We start from the raw sequence: 13,563 nt of genomic DNA, 5'->3' as shown, positions 1-13,563 counted from the left end.
TTTTCATCAATTTGTACGCAAATGTGCCATGCGACAGTGTGATAATGTGCCATGCGACATTGTGTTTGTCGCATGGCTCATTGTTACAATGTCGCATTGTCACCCATGCGACAGTGCGACAAAGCAAAATTCAATCACCATAGATTTCAGAAATATCTAAGTTTCGACTTATCAAATGAAAGGAAAGTCGGCCATGTTGATTGATTGACGTGTTAAGATAAACACTTCATATTTATATTTACCATTACAATAATTCTATATTTTCGTCTCTCGCAAATGGTAACCACGAAACGTGGCTGTTGTTAGAGACTATGTCTTTCAGTTTTCCGACAACCGATGACGACGGTAAGGGCAACATGGTAAGCATCCTTGGATAACGACGGATGGGTCACCTCCATGAATGGTATACTGGATACCCGAATGACGACAGGAAGGGCAACATGGTAAGCATCCTTGAGTGACGACGGATAGTTCACCGCCATGAATGGTATATCCGAGACCCGAGTGACGACAGGAAGGGCAACATGGTAAGCATCCTTGGATGACGACGGATGGTTCACCTCCATGAATGGTATACTGAGAGTCTTGAAAAACTGCCAAGTGCATTTAGGTAAGTATACTCTTACTGTGACAATACCCGATGTATCTACCAGGTTAATGCATTTTCATCAATTTGTGCGCAAATGTGCCATGCGACAGTGCGACAAAGCCTAAATCAATCACCATAGAAATCAGAAATATCTAAAGTTCTTCTTATCAAATAGAAGGGAAAGTCGGCCATGTTGATTGACGTGTTAAAATAAGCACTTCATATATATATTGCCATTACAATAATTATATATTTTCTTCTCACGCAAATGGTAACCACGAAACGTGGCCGTTGTTGGAGACTATATGTTTCAGTTTTCCGAGACCCGAGTGACGACAGGAAGGGCAACACGGTAAGCATCCTTGGATGACGACGGATGCTTCACCTCCATAAATGGTATACTGAGAGTCTTGAATAACTACCAAGTGCATTTAGGTAAGTATACTCTCACTGTGACAACACCCGGTATAACTGCCAGGTTAATGTATTTTCGTCAATTTGTACGCAAATGTGCCATGCAACAGTGCGATAATGTGCCATGCGACAGTGTGTTTGTCGCAACGCTCATTTTTCTAATGTCGCATTATCGCCCATGCGACAGTGCGACAAAGCGTAAATCAATCACCTTAGAAATCAGAAATATCTAATTTTCGACTTATCAACTGCAAGGGAAAGTCAGCCATATTGAATGACGTTTCGAAATAAGCACTTCAAATATATATTGCCATTACAGTACTGATATATTTTCTTCTCTCGCAAATGGTAACCACGAAAAGTGGCCCTTGTTGGAGACTATATGTTTCAGTTTTCCGAGACCCGAGTGACGACAGCAAGGGCAACATGGTAAAAATCCTTGGATGACGATGAATTGTTCAATTCCATGAATGGTATACTGGAGACCCGAGTGACGACAGGAAGGGCAACTTGGTAAGCAACATTGGATGGCGACGGATGGTTCACCTCCAGGAACGGTATACTGAGAGTCTTGAAAAACTACCAAGTGCATTTAGGTAAGTATACTCTCACTGTGACAACACCCGGTATATCTGCCAGGTTAATGTATTTTCTTCAATTTGTACACAAATGTGCCATGCGACATTCCGACAATGTGCCATGCGACAGTGTGTTTATCGCATGGCTCATTTTTCCAATGTCGTCATGTCAATGCGACAGTGCGACAAAGCCTAAATCAATCACCAAAGAAATCAGAAATATCTAATTTTCGACTTATCAACTGCAAGGGAAAGTCAGCCATATTGCTTGGCTTTTCGAAATAAGCACTTCAAATATATATTGCCATTACACTAATTATATATTTTTTTCTTTCGCAAATGGTAACCACGAAACGTGGCCCTTGTGTGAGACTATATGTTTTCAGTTTTCCGAGACCCGAGTGACGACAGGAAGGGCAACATGGTAAGCATCCTTGGATGACGACGGATGGTTCACCTCCATGAATGGTATACTGAGAGTCTTGAAAAACTACCAAGTGCATTTAGGTAAGTATACTCTCACTGTGACAATACCCGGTATATCTGCCAGGTTAATGCATTTTCATATATTTGTACACAAATATGCCATGCGACAATTCGATAATGTGCCATGCGACATTGTGTTTGTGGCATGGCTCATTGTTCCAATGTCGCATTGTCACCCATGCGACAGTGCGACAAAGCAAAAATCAATCACCATAGATTTCAGAAATATCTAAGTTTCGACTTATCAAATGAAAGGAAAGTCGGCCATGTTGATTGACGTGTTAAGATAAACACTTCATATTTATATTACCATTACAATAATTCTATATTTTCGTCTCTCGCAAATGGTAACCACGAAACGTGGCTGTTGTTAGAGACTATGTCTTTCAGTTTTCCGACAACCGATGAAGACAGGAAGGGCAACATGGTAAGCATCCTTGGATAACGACGGATGGGTCACCTCCATGAATGGTATACTGGATACCCGAATGACGACAGGAAGGGCAACATGGTAAGCATCCTTGAGTGACGACGGATAGTTCACCGCCATGAATGGTATATCCGAGACCCGAGTGACGACAGGAAGGGCAACATGGTAAGCATCCTTGGATGACGACGGATGGTTCACCTCCATGAATGGTATACTGAGAGTCTTGAAAAACTGCCAAGTGCATTTAGGTAAGTATACTCTTACTGTGACAATACCCGATGTATCTACCAGGTTAATGCATTTTCATCAATTTGTGCGCAAATGTGCCATGCGACAGTGCGACAAAGCCTAAATCAATCACCAAAGAAATCAGAAATATCTAATTTCCGACTTATCAAATGCAAGGGAAAGTCAGCCATATTGCTTGGCTTTTCGAAATAAGCACTTCAAATATATATTGCCATTACAATAATCATATATTTTCTTCTCATGCAAATGGTAACCACGAAACGTGGCCGTTGTTGGAGACTATATGTTTCAGTTTTCCGAGACCCGAGTGACGACAGGAAGGGCAACATGGTAAGCATCCTTGGATGACGACGGATGGTTCACCTCCATGAATGGTATACTGAGAGTCTTGAAAACTACCAAGTGCATTTAGGTAAGTATACTCTCACTGTGACAACACCCGGTATATCTGCCCGGTTAATGCATTTTCATCAATTTGTACGCAAATGTGCCATGCGACAGTGCGATAATGTGCCATGCGACATTGTGTTTGTCGCATGGCTCATTGTTCCAATGTCGCATTGTCGCCCATGCGACAGTGCGACAAAGCCTAAATCAATCACCATAGATTTCAGAAATATCTAAGTTTCGACTTATCAAATGGAAGGGAAAGTCGGCCATGTTGATTGACGTGTTAAGATAAGCACTTCATATATATATTACCATTACAATAATTCTATATTTTCTTCTCTCGCAAATGGTAACCACGAAACGTGGCTGTTGTTGGAGACTATATCTTTCAGTTTTCCGAGACACGATGACGACAGTAAATGCAACATGGTAAGCATCCTTGGATGACGACGGATGGGTCACCTCCATGAATGGTATACTGGAGACCCGAATGACGACAGGAAGGGCAACATGGTAAGCATCCTTGGGTGACGACGGATGGTTCACCTCCATGAATGGTATACTGAGAGTCGTGAAAAACTGCCAAGTGCATTTAGGTAAGTATACTCTTACTGTGACAATATTCCACATGATGTATCTACCAGGTTAATGCATTTTCATCAATTTGTGCGCAAATGTGCCATGCGACAGTGCGACAAAGCCTAAATCAATCACCATAGAAATCAGAAATATCTAAAGTTCTTCTTATCAAATAGAAGGGAAAGTCGGCCATGTTGATTGACGTGTTAAAATAAGCACTTCATATATATATTACCATTACAATAATTATATATTTTCTTCTCACGCAAATGGTAACCACGAAACGTGGCCGTTGTTGGAGACTATATGTTTCAGTTTTCCGAGACCCGAGTGACGACAGGAAGGGCAACATGGTAAGCATCCTTGGATGACGACGGATGGTTCACCTCCATGAATGGTATACTGAGAGTCTTGAAAAACTACCAAGTGCATTTAGGTAAGTATACTCTCACTGTGACAACACCCGGTATATCTGCCAGGTTAATGTATTTTCGTCAATTTGTACGCAAATGTGCCATGCGACAGTGCGATAATGTGCCATGCGACAGTGTGTTTGTCGCAACATTCATTTTTCTAATGTCGCATTATCGCCCATGCGACAGTGCGACAAAGCGTAAATCAATCACCTTAGAAATCAGAAATATCTAATTTTCGACTTATCAACTGCAAGGGAAAGTCAGCCATATTGAATGACGTTTCGAAATAAGCACTTCAAATATATATTGCCATTACAGTACTGATATATTTTCTTCTCTCGCAAATGGTAACCACGAAACGTGGCCCTTGTTGGAGACTATATCTTTCAGTTTTCCGAGAACCGAGTGACGACAGGAAGGGCAACATGGTAAAAATCCTTGGATGACGACGGATTGTTCAATTCCATGAATGGTATACTGGAGACCCGAGTGACGACAGGAAGGGCAACATGGTAAGCATCCTTGGATGACGACGGATGGTTCACCTCCATAAATGGTATACTGAGAGTCTTGAAAAACTACCAAGTGCATTTAGGTAAGTATAATCTCACTGTGACAATACTCGTTATATATGCCAGGTTAATGTAATTTTATCAATTTGTACGCAAATGTGCCATGCGACAGTGTGATAATGTGCCATGCGACAGTGCGACAAAGCCTTAATCAATCTCCATAGAAATTAGAAATATCTAAAGTTCTTCTTATCAAATAGAAGGGAAGGTCGGCCATGTTGATTGACGTGTTAAAATAAGCACTTTATATATATATTGCCTTTACAATAATTATATATTTTTTTCTTCTCACGCAAATGGTAACCACGAAACATGGCCCTTGTTGGACACTATATGTTTCAGTTTTCCGAGACCCGAGTGACGACAGGAAGGGCAACATGGTAAGCATCCTTGGATGACGACGGATGGTTCTCCTTCACGAATGGGAAAAAAAGAGTCGTGAAAAACTACCAACTGCATATAGGTAAGTATACTTTAACTTACAAAATTGTAAAGAAATTATTCTAAATAATGAATGTTTATCATTTTTTGCAACTATACGTCATTCGAGAACTCGACATGCGCCATGCGACAGTGTGTTTGTTGCATAGCGCATTGTCGTACTTGTCAAATGACATATTGTCGCACTATCGCATGGCATATTGGCGCACTGTTGCATGAACCATTGTCGTATTCATTGACGTTTCGAAATAAGCACGTGAGATATACTGCTATCACGCTAATTATATACTTCTTTCTCTCGCAAATGGTTATAACGAGTCGTGGCCGTTGTTGGAGACTATGTTTCAGTTTTCCGAGCCCCGAGTGACGACAGGAAGGGCAACATGGTAAACATCCTTGAATGACGACGGATGGTTCGCCTCCATGAATGGTAAAAAAGAGTCGTGAAAAACTACCAACTGCATATAGGTAAGTATACTTTAACTTACGTTTTTGTAAAGAAACTATTCTAAATAATGAATTTTTATCAATTTGGCATGCGACAACTCGACAATGCGCCATGTGACAATGTGTTTGTCGCATAGCGCATTGTCGGACTGTTGCATGGCATAATGTCACACTGTCGCATGGCGTATTGTAGTATTGATTGATGTCTCGAAATAAGCACATCATACATACTGCTATCGCACTAATCATATACTGCTTTCTCTCAATGTGTTTGTCGCATAGCGCATTGTAGTGTGCCATGGTGACTCTTGCATGGCATAATGTCGCACTGTCGTATGACTCATTGTCGTATACGTTGACGTTTCGAAATAAGCACGTCATATACACTGCTATCACACTAATAATATACTTTTTTCTCTCGCAAATGGTAATCACGTACGGTGGCCGTTTTTAGAGACTATATGTTTCAGTTTTCTGAGACCCGAGTGACGACAGAGAGGGCAACATGGTAAGCATCCTTAGATGTCGACTCATTGTTAACCTCCATGAATGGTAAACTGGAGTCATGAAAAACTACCAACCGCATTTAGGTAGGTATACTTTGATTTACGTATTTGTTAAGAAAGTATTCTAAATAATGAATTTTTATCAATTTGGCATGCGACAACTCGACAATGCGCCATGTGACAATGTGTTTGTCGCATAGCGCATTGTCGGACTGTTGCATGGCATAATGTCGCACTGTCGCATGGCGCATTGTAGTATTGATTGATGTCTCGAAATAAGCACATCGTACATACTGCTATCACACTAATCATATACTGCTTTCTCTCGAAAATGGTAACCACGGGATGTGGCCGTACCATATGTTTTAGTTTTCCGAGACCCGAGTGACGACATGAAAGGCAACATGGTATGCATCCTTGGATGAATACGGATGGTTCACCTCCATGAATGGTAAACTGAAATCGTCACGAACTACAAACTGCATTTAGGTAAGTATAAAAACGTGACAAACATATATCCAGAATATCTGCTCATATTAATTGTAAAGACACTGTTATAAATATTGAATTTGTCTCACTGTCGCATGACATATTTTCGCACTGTCGTATGACTCATTGTCGTATTCATTGACGTTTCGAAATAAGCACGTCATATACACTGCACACACTAATTATATACTTTTTTCTCTCGCAAATGGTAATCACGTACGGTGGCCGTTTTTAGAGACTATATGTTTCAGTTTTCTGAGACCCGAGTGACGACAGAGAGGGCAACATGGTAAGCATCCTTAGATGTCGACTCATGGTTAACCTCTATGAATGGTAAACTGGATTCATGAAAAACTACCAACCGCATTTAGGTAGGTATACTTTGATTTACGTATTTGTTAAGAAACTATTCTAAATAATGAATTTTTATCAATTTATCGACTTTTCGCCATGCGATAACTCGACAATGCGCCATGTGACAATGTTTTTGTCGCATAGTGCATAGTCGAACTGTTGCATGGCATACTGTTGCAATGTCGCATGGCGCATTGTCGTATTGATTGATGTCTCGAAATAAGCACATCATTCATACTGTTATCACACTAATTATATACTGCTTTCTCTTGCGAATGGTAACCACAAGAGGTGACCGTACCATATGTTTTAGTTTTTTGAGACCCGAGTGACGACAGGAAAGGCAACATGGTAAGCATCCTTGGATGACGACAGATGGTTCACCTCCATGAATGGTAAACTGAAATCGTCACGAACTACAAACTGCATTTAGGTAAGTATAAAAACGTGACAAACATATATCCAGAATATCTGCTCATATTAATTGTAAAGACACTGTTATAAATATTGAATTTGTCTCATGGTCGCATGTCATATTTTCGCACTGTCGCATGACTCATTGTCGTATTCATTGATGTTTCGAAATAAGCAAGTCATATATACTGTTATTACAATAATTATATACTTCTTTCTCTACAAATGGTAACCACGTGGGGTGGCCATTTTTGAAGACTATATGTTTCAGTTTTCTGAGACCCGAGTGACGACAGAAAGGGGAACATGGTAAGCATCCTTAAATGTCGACTCATGGTTAACCTCCATGAATGGTAAACTGGAGTCATGAAAAACTACCAACTGCATTTAGGTAAGTATACTTTAACTTACGTAATTGTAAAGAAATTATTCTAAATAATGAATGTTTATCAATTTGTGCACCTATACGCCATGCGACAACTCGACAATGCGCCATGCGACAGTTTGTTGCATAACGCATTGTCGTATTTTCGCATAGCATATTGTCGCACTATTGCATGACCCATTGTCGCACTGTCGTATGACACATTGTCGTATTCATTGACGTTTCGAAATAAGCACGTCATATACACTGCTATCACACTAATTATATACTTCTTTCTCTCGCAAATGGTAACCACGCACGGTGGCCGTTTTTTAGAAACTATATGTTTCAGTTTTCTCAGACCCGAGTGACGACAGAGAGGGCAACATGGTAAGCATCCTTAGATGTCGACTCATGGTTAACCTCCATGAATGGTAAACTGGAGTCATGAAAAACTACCAACTGCATTTAGGTAGGTATACTTTTATTTACGTATTTGTTAAGAAACTATTCTAAATAACGATGTTTATCAATTTTATCGACTTTACGCCATGCGATAACTCGACAATGCGCCATGTGACAATGTTTTTGTCGCATAGCGCATTGTCGGACTGTTGCATGGCATAATGTTGCACTGTCGCATGGCGCATTGTCGTTTTGATTGATATCTCGAGATAAGCACATCATATATACTGCTATTACATTAATTATACACTTCTTTCTTTCACAAATGGTAACCACGTGAGGTGGCCGTTTTTGGAGACCATATGTTTCAGTTTTCCGAGACCCGAGTGACGACAGGAATGGCAACATGGTAAGCATTCTTGGAGACGACGGATGGTTCACCTCCATGAATCGTTACAAACTACAAACTGCATTTAGGTAAGTATAAAAACGTTAACAACGTATATCCAGAATACATGCTCAGTTTAATTGTAAAGACACTGTTCTAAATAATGAATTTGTATCAATTTGTGCGACTATACGTCATGCGACAACTCGACAATGCGCCATGCGACAGTGTGTTTGTTGCTTAGCGCATTGACGTATTGTCGCACGACATTTTGTTGCACTATCGCATGACCCATTGTCGCATTCATTGACCATATCAATATAAACTACTATCACACTAATAATATACTTCTTTCTCTCGCAAATAGTTACCACGTACGGTTGCCGTTTTAGAGAGACTATATGTTTCAGTTTTCTGAGACCCGAGTGACGACAGGAAGGGCAGCATGGTAAGCATACTTGGATGTGGACTTATGGTTAACCTCCATGAATAGTAAATTGGAGTCGTGAAAAAACTACCAACTGCATTTAGGTAGGTATACTTTGATTTACGTATTTGTTAAGAAACTATTCTAAATAATGAAAGTTTATCAATTTTATCGACTTTACGCCATGCGATAACTCGACAATGCGCCATGTGACAATGTTTTTGTCGCATAGCGCATTGTCGGACTGTTGCATGGCATAATGTTGCACTGTCGCATGGCGCATTGTCGTATTGATTGATGTCTCGAAATAAGAACATCATATATACTCCTTTCACATTAATTATACACTTCTTTCTTTCACAAATGGTAACCACGTGAGGTGGCCGTTTTTGGAAACCATGTTTCAGTTTTCCGAGACCCGAGTGACGACAGGAATGTAACATGGTAAGCATCCTTGGATGACGACGGATGGTTCTCCTTCACGAATGGTAAAAAAGAGTCGTGAAAAACTACCAACTGCATATAGGTAAGTATACTTTAACTTACATAATTGTAAAGAAATTATTCTAAATAATGAATGTTTATCATTTTGTGCAACTATACGTCATTCGACATCTCGACATGCGCCATGCGACAATGTGTTGCATAGCGCATTGTCGTACTTGTCAAATGACATATTGTCGCACTATCGCATGGCATATTGGCGCACTGTTGCATGAACCATTGTCGTATTCATTGACGTTTCGAAATAAGCACGTAATATATACTGCTATCACGCTAATTATATACTTCTTTCTCTCGCAAATGGTAACAACGAGTCGTGGCCGTTGTTGGAGACTATGTTTCAGTTTTCCGAGCCCCGAGTGACGACAGGAAGGGCAACATGGTAAACATCCTTTAATTACGACGGATGGTTCGCCTCCATGAATGGTAAAAAAAGAGTCGTGAAAAACTACCAACTGCATATAGGTAAGTATACTTTAACTTACGTTTTTGTAAACAAACTATTCTAAATGATGAATTTTTATCAATTTGGCATGCGACAACTCGACAATGCGCCATGTGACAATGTGTTTGTCGCATAGCGCATTGTCGGACTGTTGCATGGCATAATGTCGCACTGTCGCATGGCGCATTGTAGTATTGATTGATGTCTCGAAATAAGCACATCATACATACTGCTATCGCACTAATTATATGACTGCTTTCTCTCAAAATGGTAACCACGGGAGGTGGCCGTACCATATGTTTTAGTTTTCCGAGACCCGAGTGACGACAGGAAAGGCAACATGGTAAGCATCCTTAGATGACGACGGATGGTTCACCTCCATGAATGGTAAACTGAAATCGTCACGTACTACAAACTGCATTTAGGTAAGTATAAAAACGTGACATACATATATCCAGAATATCTGCTCATATTAATTGTAAAGACACTGTTATAAATATGCAATAAAATTACCAAATGCATACAGTCCATACATCCACTCTCCCGTACTTAAAAACACATTAAAATACCATCTTCCCCCTCTAACCTCCACTATATCTAACCCTTAACAACCCAGTTTTACCCACCAATCTCCCTAACATTCCAAATATACCACCCCCTCCACACATTCCTTAATCCCCTTGGTTATAAACCCCCTCCCGCATGGTTTCAATTCCATGAATTATCCCCACCCCCCCTCTCCTTATAACATGGTAAGCTACCTTGGAACCCACATTTCAAAAACCCATGAATATGCATACAACTCTTGACCACTAAAATGAATTTTAGGTTTCATACCTCCCCACTTGCCTCCATTTCTGCATTTCATCCACCCCGCAAAGTTCAATAATCCCAATATATCTCTACCACCAACCCCAATTATTCTCAAAAATCACAAATTTAATCCTTTCACACACCCTTGCACACCTACAAGATCACTGTGACATAATCGTCATATTATGACGGCGTAATGTAAATAGAAGAAGAAGTGTTTCTTTTTTTTAATAATTTACATTTTATTCAGTTTTTTTTCATCAATACATGTAATGGACACAAAAGAACTGATCAATGATCATCATACATACTTCATATATATTTACTCTTTCTCATGTGTGTAATCATACATGTACCCTTACACTCGTGCATAGCTTTTTCTCATGCTGTATAGATTATCAATATACATACACAAAACACTCTTCTTACTTGCTTAGATTCTTTCCTGGTCATTAAACTTGCATTCACATACCCACAGTACTTTCTAATTTTTTTAAGTATAACATTTTATCTATCCATACATTTACATCAACATATAGCACTTTCTTACTTCGTAAATATCTAATTTTTATTTATCCATACACTTGAATTCACTTATCACTTTGCACTTACATTCCCGCAGAATACTTTCTCAATTTTAAAACTTGCATTTACACACATTAATTTCTTAATTAATAAGGTTGCATAAAGCTTAAGTGTTATTGTAATTATTTTCACCAAATTCATATCTGATACAGGTATATACAGTGTATATATGCAGTATACAAGTGATGTCATTTTGGAAGGGTACGATAAACATGTATATATTAAAACAGCAAATATTGTAGAAAAGAAAAGAAAAAAATCTTTGTTTTCATTTGCTTTAATTACAGTTTATAATTTGGTCAATAAGATGTGTTATGTATTGATTATAGGAAAGAGAGAAATTATGATAGATAGAAAGATAAAAAAGAAAGGGGAAAATGGAGAAGAAGAGAGAGAGAGAGAGAGAGAGAGAAAGGAGAATGTTATTTGAGAACAAATTGGGTAGGATGGTAAAACATAAAGTAAACATGTAAATGCAAAAACATTCTTTTATAAAACTGGAAACAGTATATTGGCTTTGTGAAGGGTTATATACCAAAATACAGTCCTCAGGGGAGATAATTCACTCAAATCTGAGGAATATGTATTTAGAGAGGGGGGGGGGGGAAACACACACACACACACACACACACACACACACACACACACACACACAATATATATATATATATTAAAATAAATACTAAATAAATCATATAATATTTATTTAATAAATCTCAAAATATTTTACTTAATCATATATGTTATAATAATAGTGATAATCAATGAGATATTATTTATCCAAATGCCTTGAGCGTAACTAATTTGTCCCATTTTTTTTTTTTTGTCCCATTTTTTCCATTCCCTTTCAAATTTAAGTTAAGCGTTTTCATCCTTACATGTAGAAACGTATTTCTGGATTATGTAGTTGTCTTTAATAATGTTTATGAGAGAGTTAATACTAAGTGAAGTATGTAAACATCTCGCTCTATAAATATACTGTTTTATAATGATAATAATTTCATTATCTACTCTATTACTAGGTAAAGAATTCTGATGAAGGATACCGAATAGGAAAGTCTTTTTATTAAATGAAAATGGAATATATAAGGCTGCCAATAAAGTTTCAAGACTCTCTAGTAATTTTGTGTTTCTTTGCATTCCCATAATAGATGGGTTATGGTTTCAGGTTCAGTGTTACACAGAATACATAAAGGGGAAGTAACTACTCCAATTTTGTATAAAAATGAGTTAGTAGTAAGAATGTGATGAATCACTCTATACCGAAACCACTGGAGTTTTGTGTTTCTTGTTACCCAGAAAGGAATTTTGTAGATTTTGCACCAAGCTATTGTATCAATGTTCTCAAAAATATTATTCCACTTTTTGGTACCAGATGGTACTACATCTGATTTTATAATGATATTATAAAAAAGTTTAGAACCTTTCTTGTCTTTGAGAATGAGACATCATATTCTGAAAGGAAAAGTTTCACTGCGGAAATAAGACCATGGTATTGTAAATAATTTGTGTTCACTTGATATTTTTGAATAAAATCAGCAAATGAATAGAATTCACCTGTGCTTACGTCTTTTAAAATATCATTCACAATGCAGATGTTTTTTTCTGATAGTAGGCCCTATAGAAAATATATTTTCCACCAATTTTAATTTTATTATTATACCAAATAGGAACTTTCAATATATTTTCTTGTAAGAAATGATCATGATATTTTGTATTTAGCATGTACCACGATTTGAAAACATCTATCCAGAATTTATTTGAACACCTGTTTATACACACCTGAATATATTCTGAACCACAGTTTGCAAGACAGTCTAAATCAACAAAAGTTTTTAATATATTCTGCCATTTCTCATTACTCTTATAGAGTCTTCTAATCCAAGTAAGTTTAAGAGAGCTAATAAAAGCACTAATATTGATCATTTTCAAGCCACCATTACAATAATTCTGAACAATTACTTCCCTTTTAATCTTATCTGGTTTTCTATTCAACAGAAATTCTTATAAAAGTGTGTCAAGTTTCTGAATGAATTTATCATCAGGGTTAGGAAGCGATATAAATAGGTGGTTAAATTGAGATATAAGTAGAGATTTGATAATATTAATTTTTCCGATAAATAAATTAATATTTCATAATTAGCGACACGTCACGGTATTATACATTATTACCCTTCCATAGAAATTCCTGCCGAGTCCCTGTGGCCTGCAGGGATGTTCTGAGCGAGGAATCTCCCGTTGTGACACAATGTTAACTTAAATATGGAAACGAGGCTTG

The 13,563-nt window shown here is 38.1% G+C and overlaps 1 protein-coding gene across 1 annotated transcript in view; it reads right to left on the bottom strand.

The window, feature by feature from the left end:
- The window catches only part of LOC138330531 (nucleoredoxin-like), a 31,539-nt gene extending 28,838 nt beyond the window's left edge, over positions 1 to 2,701 (bottom strand). Inside the window, exons 1-2 of the mRNA XM_069278098.1 lie at positions 2,552 to 2,701; positions 417 to 593 (exon numbers count right to left, since the gene is read on the bottom strand). Coding sequence (XP_069134199.1) covers positions 417 to 593; positions 2,552 to 2,701 — 327 coding nt within the window. The remainder of the gene's footprint in view (positions 1 to 416; positions 594 to 2,551) is intronic.
- Positions 2,702 to 13,563: the final 10,862 nt, after the last annotated feature.

The sequence above is a fragment of the Argopecten irradians genome, chromosome 9, assembly GCF_041381155.1.
Source record: "Argopecten irradians isolate NY chromosome 9, Ai_NY, whole genome shotgun sequence".
NCBI classification, from domain to species: Eukaryota; Metazoa; Mollusca; class Bivalvia; order Pectinida; family Pectinidae; genus Argopecten; species Argopecten irradians.
Note: the sequence above shows the minus strand (reverse complement) of the source record. Positions and strands in the feature narration are given on the sequence as shown.